This window comes from Stegodyphus dumicola, chromosome X1 (genome assembly GCF_044657685.1).
Source record: "Stegodyphus dumicola isolate Sdum_Otavi_A_Nest chromosome X1, ASM4465768v1".
Classification (NCBI taxonomy): domain Eukaryota; kingdom Metazoa; phylum Arthropoda; class Arachnida; order Araneae; family Eresidae; genus Stegodyphus; species Stegodyphus dumicola.
In genome coordinates this window covers 114,312,843-114,325,987 of record NC_140780.1, presented here as the reverse complement: position 1 = coordinate 114,325,987, position 13,145 = coordinate 114,312,843, and the positions used below count along the sequence as shown (strand labels likewise).

General features: G+C 34.2%; 1 protein-coding gene across 5 annotated transcripts in view; it reads right to left on the bottom strand.

Moving 5' to 3' along the window:
* Positions 1 to 13,145, bottom strand: part of LOC118198679 (uncharacterized) — a 358,828-nt gene that overhangs the window by 56,469 nt on the left and 289,214 nt on the right. For all 5 annotated transcript variants that reach the window (XM_035370443.2, XM_035370419.2, XM_035370428.2 and 2 more), the window contains one exon: positions 4,207 to 4,264. In XM_035370443.2, the coding sequence (XP_035226334.2) occupies positions 4,207 to 4,264 (58 nt within the window). The remainder of the gene's footprint in view (positions 1 to 4,206; positions 4,265 to 13,145) is intronic.

The following is a 13,145-nucleotide window of genomic DNA, read 5'->3' as shown; positions in this document are numbered from 1 at the left end:
GTGCTGTAGGGTCTCCAAAGCCTACCTGCTCATACATACGGCCTACATCATTCAGAAATCATGGCGTAAGACTTTTCCAGTTTCCAAACTATAGCACAGATATACACTGGTGTGCAAAAATCAAGGACGAGACGGTTTTTTTCAATATAACTTTGTACAAAAGCTTTCCAAATCAACACATTTAATACCGTAAGATCCCCAATACGTAAGGACATGAGTAATGTAAGCAACACTTACTAAAAGAGAAATCAAGAGGGATAAAAAGAAGCTTTATTGAAAAAGTAGCATGGAGCGCAACGCGACTGAAGGCCGGAAACATCCCTGTGATGGGTGTCCAGCAAGAAACATCCGGTCTTTAATAGGGGATATGATCTCCCCTGACTGCTAGGGAGGTTTTACAGCGTCTGCCCATGCTGAGAATGAGGGTGTCAATGAGTTGTTGAGGCATTGCTGCCCATTCGTCTTGCAGCGCCAATCGAAGCTTCGGAATCGTTACTGGTGGTAAGGTACGAGCTGCCAAGCGTCTGCCTAGAAAATCCCATACATGCTCGATGGGATTGAGATCCGGAGATCGTGCCGGCCAATCCATACGTTCAATATCCTCACTCTCTAAGAGCTGTTCGGCAGCTACTGTGCGATGACATGGTGCATTGTCGTCCATGAAAAGGAACTGCGGACCCATAGCGCCTCTAAAAAGACGCACATATGGAAGAAGAATCTCGTTACAATAACGGGTCCAGTTGACTGAACCTGCGTCGAAGATGTGAAGGTCTGTACGACTACCAAGCATGATGCCTCCCCAAACGAGAACACCGCCACCTCCATACCTGTCACTTTCAATGATGTTCGAGGGATGATTGCGGCTTCCCCGCTCTCTCCAGATGAGTATGCAATGAGAATCGCTACTCAGACTGAATCTGCTCTCATCTGTAAAGAGTACTCGTCCCCATTCATTGTCTCTCCAATTCCGGTGTTCCCGGCACCACAGAGAACGCCTTCTCCGATGGGCAGGCGTTAGAGGTACACACCGTACAGGGCGTCGTGCAAACAGACCACCACCGTGCAGTCTTCTGGCCACGGTAAAACGCGATATCGGTCGTCCAGTCGCCTGTGTCGTGTGTCTAGCGATTTTTTCCGCTGTCTGCCGCCTGTTTCTTCTGGCCTGTAAGGCAATATACCGGTCATCTATGGGTGTGGTTCCTCGTGGACGACCACTACTAAACCCCCGGATAGCTGTTCCTGTAATTTGAAATTGTCTCCAAAGTCGTGAAACGATGCTGTGAGCAATTCCGAACTCTGCATCCACACTTGTTACACTGCGGCTTTCCTCCAACTCCCCAATGATTCGACCTCGGGTAAAAGCATCCAGATGTCGTCTAACAGATTGATTATTCGCCATTTCTCGCTGAGGCAGCAACTCGGTGTGATTTTAACTGCTATACGGCGTGCAATCTCTTTGCCAGAAATACTGATCTTACACCGACAACATGCTTTATACTACTCAGACACTCCCCCATTACGTCTACCTGCATATCTACGCATGTGCTACCGTACATCACCTTACTTAATCTCCTGATTGGTCTTTCTGTCCGCTCTGCCTCTTCGTTCAGCTGATATGCTAATTTTTCGACTTCGTCCTTAATTTTTGCACACCAGTGTAGTTTCTTTCAGCTGCTTTCGAGTCCATTAACATTTGCTTTAAGAGAATTTCAAACTGATACGAAATGAGAAAACTCTGCATTTCTGGCTGCAAACATAATCATATTTTTAATTTAATGCAATTAAGAATTAAATAGAATTATAGTCAGGAAGAATATACAAATAAATAAATAAATAAATAAATAAATAATAAACCATAATATATCTAATATGGTGTAAAAACCATAATATATCTATCAATTTATATATTTCATCACTTTTTGAAACACTTCACATATAGGCATCTGACTCACTTGAAACAGCTGAAAGAATTAACTGCTGTTAGCATAAAAAGTGCTGAATTAATTTTACATCAGAGTTTTCGGGAAATCAATTCAACTTTCAGTGATTAAACAAAACAAAGCAAAGTTTGTGCTTTAGATATGCATTTCAAAAGACACAACTAATGCAGCCATACTACTTTTGATAAACTTTATTTTTCCGCCAACATGAATGTTTAGTTTAAATTACTACATTTTCTCCAGTACCCATTAACATGCTTTTAACTTCATCCTTCGTCCATAGAAATTTCATTCACTTCAAAGTAAATCACAAAAACTTAGATGCTAGCTGACTGGTAGACTTTAACCAGCATTGTCATTGCATATAGTTAGCACTTTTATTCAAACACTTATGGAAAATTTCAACACTCACGTTTGTCTATGAATGGATTTTTTTTCGATGGTCAGTAATTATAGTTTAAATTAAGCAATTATTTTTCAAAATGCAGACGCTCTGGACGGAACAGTGGTTAGTAGAAGCTGAAGGTTAATTGCCAATCCGAAATCATGGGTGGCAGTTCCCATGTATGGCTTGTCTAAATGCGCGTATCCTTTTCCCCACCTTCGCGGGTGAGATATCCATCTGTCACCTATAGTATACTCTAGGCAATGTTCTCTGTGATCAGACGGCTAAAAGACAGATGGGTTCACACATTCCGGAAGAACTATATCCCACAGAATATCCAGCCATATTGTAAAAAGCCTTGAGAATAAAGAGAATTGAAACCTTTCAATTCCTGTGAAACCTTTTGATAGCTGAAATGGAGTACAGCGAAGAAGAAATTACCATTCATTTTAGATGGAAAACGTTTTACCTACATCTCCAAAGAAATCTATTAAACTCTACATAACAGTTTTTAAAATCTATAATAATGTTAAAAGAAATAATTACATGACAAACATATAATCCATATATAATAAGAGTGTGTAAGTATGTATATATATGCAAGTTCATTTTCCAAAACTGAGAAATGAGCAAGCACATTTAAAGATTAAAAGTTAGTGGTAGCAACAGTAATGAGTTAAGATGAATCGTCAGAGAGAGATAGTAGGGCAGAAGGCTTAAGGTGGATGGACAAAGCATGAAAATGATAACATCATTTATTAATAACTTATCATTTTCACGCCTTGTATCCATCAAATCGCTGCGCCTGCCTGGTCCAAAGTAGCAGTTGAGATCTGCCATTTGCTCTAGGTTATGCCAATGGCTTGAAGGCAGATATTATGCCTGAATGCGAAACCTGAAACTTTCCCCCCCCCAGCCTCGCAGGTTTTTACAACCTGCCTTGCAGGCAACTAAAAGATCCTGCAAAAAAGCCCTGACACCTGTGTTCTAGTTCAAAACAAAGACATGCTTTTCTGCAATCATTTCTTAGAACAAAAACTAATATTTTTGCTTTTTGTCATTTTCGTAAAAGCTAAAAATCCTCTCCATATTTCTTTTCTTCAATGGAAAAATGTACTAGGTCAGATCTGTCATCAAAACGAAGTGATAAAAATGAACATTGGTAAAGCAGGGAAGCGGTGACAGATTCATTTAATTCGCCGGAAAGTGCTATTACCACAATTATAGGTGAAAATGGTGACAAATTTCAGTGTTTGTTGAGTTACCAAATATTATATAGAAATGACCGGCTTTAACATTTTCAGTGGCCTGGGCGATAAATGTAGTTGGGACGCCATATAAATTAAACACATTTATTTTATTGCTGCTTGGAAGAACAACTTGGATGGAACCCTTTCAAAGTCGGCGCCCTAGGCAGCTCCATACGTCACTTATGTTTGGAATCGATCCTGCAAATAAAGATAGTACAATCGCAAGAATTTTTCTCTTCATTATGCCGAAGTAACTATTCCAGCAGATAAAGATGTGACTCAACACCAAAAAGTAACATTCAAACGTCCAACAGAAAAAGCTTAACTAAATACTCTCAAAAACAGGAACAGGCAAATGATGAACTGCTAGGATATAATGTCGTTGAATTCGAAAATATTCTAAAACATAAATAAATGTATTTTATATTATACGCGAAAAGCATATAAAATCACCCCATATCCTCTACTACTTTTAAAAGCATGTGTGAAAAATTAATTTCCAGAGACTATGTCATCTAAAATGCCCTTTTTATAAATTCAGTAAACATGAGCACATGATTCACATTACATAAACCAACAACTCTTAACCAGAAGATGAAATTTTACAAATAATATTGGAAAGAAAACTTACCGGTTCCTCATCACTGTCACTCATCTCCAAATCTTCCTGGAGTGAAGAAGAGATATATCTGAAAGAAAACAGAAAAAAACATCAGTTAGTAATTCAACTCTACATTATAAAAACGTAAACAAAAAATTATGAAGACTGAGTAGTATTGTTGTTGTTGCGGCTAAGCTCACTTGTCTGAGCTAATAACTACAAGCCCACGAATTTTATCGTGACAAAGAGTACAAGATTACGTCTGGCGTTGGCAAAGACGTTTCGTCTGGCAAAGTAAATGCAATTCTTATGCACCATACAGGTGACAGCACGACTTTGACCATTTCACCTCAGTTTTGAGAGACAGCCCCCAGGGCAGCGCTCCGAGGGTTTCCTACCCTTCTTTCCCTACCACGAAACCATACGAGAGGTCCTTCAGCTCACCATATATTTCAAGTGCCCCCATGCCGCCAAGAAAATATAAATTTAGAATATCCATGCCCCCTTCTCCGGGATTCCAGCCCGCGCACTTCGGTACGGTAGTCAGAGTCACTAACCACTATCCCGTTGAGCGGCTAGATCGGGTACCGATTAATATGATGAGATATTTTTAATGTAGTTAATACAGCTTTAAGCAAAGGAATAAATGTAACTTAAAATGCTTTACTGTGACAGTTAACTTATGCAATAAATGATAACTTGATATTAAAAAAGAAATGAAATAATCTTAAAGATTGATACTTTAAGATTTAGAATTGCATGCATCATTACTTTTCAATACTTTAGAAATATATTTCTCAAAGAAAACGCAGCATTGCTCATGACACCAATTTTTTTTAGTCCAAAGGAGCTTTGTCCCTGAAGGACTATTGTTTTCGTTTTGCGATTTTGCGTTGAATTACTATAAATGTCCGTTTCACTTTTCAAGCTGTTGCCACAAAATGTCCTGCATTATATTTGAAGAAATTAAATAATGAAAAATCTGCATAAATGTATGTACATTTATCGCATTGTGATAAAACAACGGTACATAGGGCCATCAAATTTTGAATGACGTAATCCTACTGCGAATATGAGCATGTGGAAGCCCCAAATTTGAAATTTGTTTTATTGTCGATTTCATATTTTGTAAAACTTTAACGAATTTTTTAGTAATAAACTCAACGATTTGACAGCGAGCAATGGCAACAATCTACAGGTTGGGGGGGGGGGGACCTTTTTGTCTCCAGCGCGAGTAACTGTGTATTGGAAATTCTAAAGATAGGCTCATTTTAAAATTATTTTGCGACATTGCTATTGAACTGAAATTTACAGTTTAAGTGCGAACAACATGATATTTAATAAATAAAGGTAACACACAAAACATTAAAAAAAAAAAAAAAAAAAAACGCCGATTTGAACGCAATTTAAAATCTGAAACCTTTCAGTTTTTATTTATTTTATTATTATTTATTTTTATTTATTTATTTATTTATTTTTAAGTAGAGCTTCAAAATGGAGTAAGTTTAAAAAAAACATAAGAAAATATTCATCATTCTCGAGGCGATTAAAAACGAAGATGGCAGTTTCAAAGAATGATAATTTATTTAAATTAGTTTCTTTCATTCTGACAACTTAAAAAAATATTTGAATTTTCAGTCACCTACTGTTGACCTCACTCGTTAATGAAAGGAAGCAGATCATCGGTAAAAGAAATCAAAGCTTTCTTCAGTGTTTGCAACTCTTAGAAAATCGATAATGGATCTTTTAAAAAATATTACTGCCAGACGATAATTTTTTCAGAAAACAGTAGATATCACAAAACGTAATTAAGTATAAATGCCAAGAAAATAAAAACCATATTAAGCAAAAGAAATTACAGGTATTTTACTACGTATTTTATTCTGCTGATTTCATAAAGATTAAACCATTAATAAGACACCAAATAAATTACCTAGACTTCGTTATTTTTAGCGATGCGCAAGGTCAGTCATCGCAATTTTTGGCTCCGTGGTGAAAATCACTGAACCGCTAACTTACACGCAACCTGGGACTGGGCCAAAAACAGGATTCAGCAAAAACAAAGATCTATGAAAATACACGCTCAGAAATTTCTTTTACTACACCTTCATAATATAGTGATTTCTTCCGGTTGAAGACATATGTAATTAAGAATCCGAGAGACCTATGCGTGAATTCAAAGGCTAAAGCCTTCAACAACAAACTTAAACCTTTATTACAAAACTCTCATACACTGAAAGCCAGTAAAAGTTAATTTTTAGAAAAAAATAGATATGTAAAAAGTTTTTTAAACTAGTAGGCTTTGAGAATTTTCTTAAATTAAAAAGAATATCAAGAGTACACCAGGCCTTGCCTTTTATCATGAAAGCAACAATAATAATGAACTGATAACTAGAGTGAAGCTAATTTTTAAAAAAATGAACAATTAACTAATATAAAATGGCTATATGTAAGCTATTTTCTTCAATTTTCTGCGATCGGTTACATCACAAACTTCTGAGACATTGAGAAAATCGTCACTCAAGCACCGAATAAAGGCTAACAGGAGTAAGCTAATTCACTATATATGCTTGATGATATAAACGATGTTCTGAACGAATACAATTCAATACCTTAAGAAAAAATTCACTGAGCTTTACTTTTGACAGCGGCACGCATTGATATACAATGTTTAGGATGAGAACAGTATTCAGCAGCAAAACTCTCTCAGACAATTGTAATAACAACATCCAACAAGGTGAATTTCAAGAGTTGATAACAATTCTCTCCTGTAAGAAAATAAGTCTAACAAATTCGCAGTAAAATTGAGCAAATAACAAAGTACTCAAAATATTCGGCATTGAATGGCAAGAACAATTTGGGAAATGAAGCTGCTTCCAAAGTTGGTGTGAGCAAAGCGTTAAAAATAAATAAACGACATAAAGAATCAAAGTTTATAAACCTCCCATATATTAAAAGCATAAAGCATTCAAAATGTTCCTTAAGTCCCTAATCTAGCTGAAGGTGCTTTAAAAGTCTGTCGTAAAAGATAAAGTTTATATTTTGAAAAACATATTTTCTAAATGATATTGTTTAATAAGCATAAGTAGACTCAGTAGTGATATTAATATCCCTCAAATCAGGAAGAGATTCCTACATAAAAACTGGGCAACACTATCTTCTTTCAAACATATTGTTCATATTGATCATGGATTATTTAAGTAAAGTTTGGCATTACTAGACAATCTCATTTACTTTCTTAATCCTTTGCGATTAAGGATTGCACTTTATAATAATGTTCAATATGGACATAATACGAATTTCTGACACGCACCAAGACCAGCTTTCGTCAGAGTCATATAGCATAATTCTGAAATTAATAATAAACAAAGGTTTACAATCAATATATTTTTATTGTATTCGGTGTTATTCATATTAACTGCATGATGAGAGGCACTATTATTTTTAGGCTGTGTAATTTAAACTAAAGTATTTAAGAAGGCTCACAAAACCTACTTTCGTATTAAGCACAGGGCACAATGAGTCCTCGATTCTCTGATAATACGGAAACTATTACAGGAAAAGCAAATTTAAAATACTTCAAATAAATATAAGTCTTGCAATAAAAGTCTGGGAACTCAACTGAGAGGCAGACATAATTAAGTTCTCAATCAAAGAACTAAATTAAAAGGTAGTTTTTCAAATATCCGATGTGCACGTAGTGTTAATAAAGTATGTATTCAACAAGCCAATGAATAAGGTGGAACACACGACGACTATCAATTTCAGAAAACATGATTTTTCAGACAATAATGTTAAGAATGGCAAAAGAATGAAAAACATGAAATCGTCCTGTCCTATCGGAAACTCAGCCGAGAAAAATTATGAGATTTCGACTTCATCCGCCCACTGACAAATTCAAATTGCATTTAAGAAGAAATGTATTTCATACCCATACTCCTTTATTTTGTCTTGGTAAGTCCACCTCATTATTTAAACCCAAGTAATTGCTGGGTAAACAAAGAGGATCCCAAGTAATTGCTGGGATCAATATGGAAATTTGCATCTAAAACCTCACTTGGAAGTTCAGGATATCAAACTGGAAGCAAGGATTGTAAGACGCATGAAGCTAAAATAGAGAATGATTCTGTGATCTCATAACTGCAACTAAACAATCCAGTTTCAACTAGAAGAAGACAAAAAAAGAAGAAGAAAAAAAACAGGAAATTGTTTTCACTGATGCGAAGTGAATGGACACGGGAAATGGATTTTCTCTCTTGCAGAAGTTGATCATCCATCTTTTTCTACCAACTCCTTTTCCCTGAAACGCCCGGTATGCGAAATAAATATCTTCAACAAACTATAAGATGATTATTTCGAAAGTATCATGAAACAATCATTTCATCTTATGGTATCCTATTTTTATATGTAGATTGTTAAAAAAAACATATTTTAAATTCATCGTATTTTCTAAACTAGGAGAAATTCAACGATATCCTCAAACTCAATAAACTAAATTCTGTATTCAACATAACAGCAATCTTCATGTTGAGTTTTCTAGCCAACTAGGCAGCAACTAATTTAATTTCGGTTATTAAATTTAACGTAACCGAATGATTAATTTTAGAGTAAATAGAAAAAACCTTTAGACACTGCACGTATACAATTGTGATCGCTCTCAGATTCTCAAGATTCAGGTTAACATTTTTTGGAGGGGGGAGGAGTCTTAAAATAAGCAAGCAAAAGGAATAAATAAATAAATCACACATTAAAAAAAAAATTCAAACTATTTTATCTTAACTCGGATAATTTTTAACAAGATATTCTAAAGCAGGATTTCTCATCCAGGATTCCGAAGAACTCTAGTATTGATCGAGAAATAGTAAAGAAAGGTTTATTTTATAATTAGGGATTCCCTGAGTCAAATTATTTCAAGATAAAAATGTTGAGAAATGCTGCTCTTAAATTTCGTACCCAGACAAGAATTTTGTAATCACACATTTGCAATAATAGGTCCCATGCATCAAAAAAAGATAAAAGATGTGAAAACTCGCACTTACTTCATAAACGTTTTAAATCATTGCCTGAAGACATGAAAAAAAAAATTGCTACCTTTTTTTAGAATAATTGCTACGAAACACAACTATATGCTTTCAGCAGATAACATTTAATTTTTTTCACTCATTGCATAATAGTGAGATTTAAAAAAAAAAAAAAGAAAGAAGGAAACTTTTCTGCTAAACAGACGTAACTTACCAAAAAATGCTACAATAATATTCCGCCCCTTAAAGGCCCCCAAAGGATCCATTATACTGAAACTGAGAAAGCAGAACTTTTAGCTCAGCATCTGGAATCTCAGTTTCGCACACCCAACATTCACGACACAACAGAAACTTTAGTTATAGTTTTCACTCCAACTACACTCCCACACAGAAAACACGTTATGAGTACATCAAAAAAAACTGAAGAAGAAAGCCCCAGGGCACAAAACTGTGTACTGAGACAAATCACAGATTCCGCCCCCCTGGTGGTACATCAGAAACAATAGAATTTATGAAGAGCTGAAAATAGAACAATATTACAAGCTAACAAAAATTGTTTATGAAAACCAAAAAATATCTACAACCCACTACTATAAAGATTTACAGTTACGATATTACTGATGCTAAACAACCCATGTCTACTATAAACTAAAATACTGACTAATTTCATTGATGATCGTTCCTTCTTGTATTGTATGTATTGGGTTCTTTTGTTTTACATATTCTCTATACAATTCATATCATGTAGCATGTTGCTCGATTTTCTCTTAATAATCTGTATTAATGTATTGTACTTGTAATTTATTGTAACCCTTGGACTGAAAGACTCGTTCTTGTTTCTAACTTTACCATTAGTATTAATTTTCAGAAACTTAGTCACCAGCTCGTGCGGCTTACTCAGATGTTATTTCACAATTGCGACCTTCTCATCCATAACAACTTCCAAAATTGTTCATACTTTAAGCCAAATTTTGCATAATTTAAAAGAACTTGTTGTCTTATTCCAAATTGTAATTATTCTTACATAAGTTTCGGTGATTTTAATCAGCAAGAATTAGGAAAGTCGTATTTTGTTCGATTAGGTGTAGGGTCTCTGACTCAGGTGTTACACCAATGACATGTCATGAGAAGACTTAAGTTACCAAATTGCTTCAAAATCGACTCTAAGTACACGCTGACGGTTAAGAAAAATTATAACCTGGGGCAAACAGAGAGCAATTGGCCAACCATATATCATCTCCTAAAAAATTCAGTGTTTGCATCGCTATTACTGCAATTTTAACAACGTAAACATTCTCTTAATGTATTATATGTGTTACGCTTATAATTTACGCATTTAGGACGATTCATTAAACATGTTACGCATCAATTAACACTTCGTAAGCAAGAAACTGTAAGCAAATATATTTTATGGAAAATAACTTTTTTAGTTGCAACTGAAGTTTCGTATAGTTCATTTGTTATACTGTCTTCGTATTAAGCGTAATAATGATTGAAAAAAAAAAAAAAAAAAAAAAAAAAAAAAAAAACACGGTCAGTTGAAACAACTTAATTATTCACTTCTTAATTGATTCAGTAGGGAAAGATATAACAGGCATTACTTACAAATCTTGCTTTATTTAAGCAACTAATTTAACAGAGTTTTATAAGATACAGCCGAATGTTACTCAAAATTTATTCTTCTACAAAAAACTGTAAGCAAATTATTTTATGATACTCTTCATGATCTCCTAAGCACACACTGCATCTTAAAATTAACGCCAGCGTTTCTACGAACATTTGATTAATACTTTTACTTCAGTTTATATTTACGAAAGTTTCACATTGAGGTTAATGAACTCTATTTAAAAAAGGGGGGAATTAAATTATCATTGAGTTAATGACGAGTGCTGCTTTTAGTTTCACCAAGCAATACAAAATAAACTGAATAAAAATAAAATTATTATTACTATTTTTATTAAATTAGTAATGTCTTACTACAATAAAACACTTCTAATAACAATAAAATAAGTACGGTTTCTATCTTACATGCTGATTTTGTGAGTCTAGTTCCTGAAGTACAAAAAAATCAGTTGGCTCACTTCATGAGGCTTCAGGATTAGGACTTTCTGAACGAATTTTCAACGAATACATTTCGTTGTCTTCTGTGCAACCGGGACACTAAGCAGTGTGATGATAAAAAAAGCTAATTCAACAATTTTAATTTAAAAAGTACTATAAAATAAACTTTTCTGTCATAAAAATTATTTTTAAGATTCATTATGATTTAGAGCTCAAAGATGTCCAAGATGGTGAAAATAATTTTTTTATAGGTCAAAATAGTTCGAAAATTAAACAAATATAAACTATTGGACTAAAAAATATGCAGGAAACAGAAAATGAAAACCTGCACACTATATGAAGATGATGATTAAAACCTCATTACAGCGACCTATGCTTAATATGAAGTTATAACATAATGCATTTGCAGTCACCAGTAAATAACAAACTACGCAGCCATCATTTCGATTCTATCTTCAATAACGGATTGACGGGTGCGGAGCGGAAATACCAATATACATTGTAACTGCTTATTTCCGCTAGGAATTTTACCCAGAAATGCATCGTTCATCCAACTGCAATCTTTCTTTAATATTTTCTCACCATTACAACTTGAAAACAATTTCTACGGCAGCAGAGATGTGGAATTTCCCATTCACTCCCTTCTGTAAAATTGCCCATACCCTAACTCTCTCTAGGCAGAGGAAAACAGTACTTGTTAAAGAAACTGATTTGCTACACGTCTGGTTCAAGAAAAATAAGAATTATATATTATATAACAGCCAAGTAAGATGTGTTGAATTTATTGCTCGAGTAACATGTGTATTATATTTAGCGTCTGAAAAAAATCATCAAATCTGTTTAGTCAGTCGCTTAACTTAATAGGACAAAAGAACACGAAGGTATGCCTAAGGAAGAGACAGCTTTGTAGAGGGCTTTCAAGGAAAACTTATTCGCATCACGTTACACATGAGGAAAACCAAGACATCTCCATAAAGTCAGTTCGTTTGGGAAGAACCAAACACAGAACAAATTGCCAGTGTTACCGATCTTATCAGCAGCAGTCTTTTAAATAAAATAGCCATTTATATGAAAAATAATTTTAAAAGACGAAGTCACAAGATTAGCCAAAGTTCACTAAAAAATCAAAACTTTTTCAATATATAATCGAACATTTAATAGTATCAGATAGGTCATTTAAAATGTTTCTAATTAAACACTGAATTAGCTAAAGACATATTTTAGCATTTCCGAATAGAAAATTCTATAAGCAGTAGAAGTAATTCCCAATGACAGATATTACTAAAAAGCAATAATCGATTGAAAAGAAGTTACATCAATAGAAAAACCGAGAAAAGGCATCAGACATATCATCACAGAACACAAATATACAGAACATAACATGAAATTAGCGGAATAAATGTAATACAAAACTTTTATTCACAAATTTGTATGTTCTAAATAAAAAAAAGAAAAATGTGAGCACAGGTGCCTTTGTTTTTATATGTTGCATTTTGCACTGGGGTAAAAATGATTCTCAGTATAGTGGTATTCATTTACTGAGCCTCTTTCTATTATAAAAATATACTTTGAATTCACCCCTTGAAGAATAAATTGCGTAAAGAATAATCGCAATTAAAATACTCAGGCAATAGGACTCAGATCCAGTAAATAATTTTACTTTGTATTTCAATTTTTAGTCAAAAAATAAGCGAAATTCATCAAATAGTATGTATGCACCTAATACTACCATTTTACTTAAACAGATAAAAATTGTCATTGGTCATTATTAACTTCCATCTGTAAAAAAAAAAAAAAAAAAAAAAAAAAAAGCCAACTTGTTCGCTAGTTTCTAACATGCGGCAGTAGTGTAGTGACGTGCTGCAAAATACATGGTCGTGATCATAA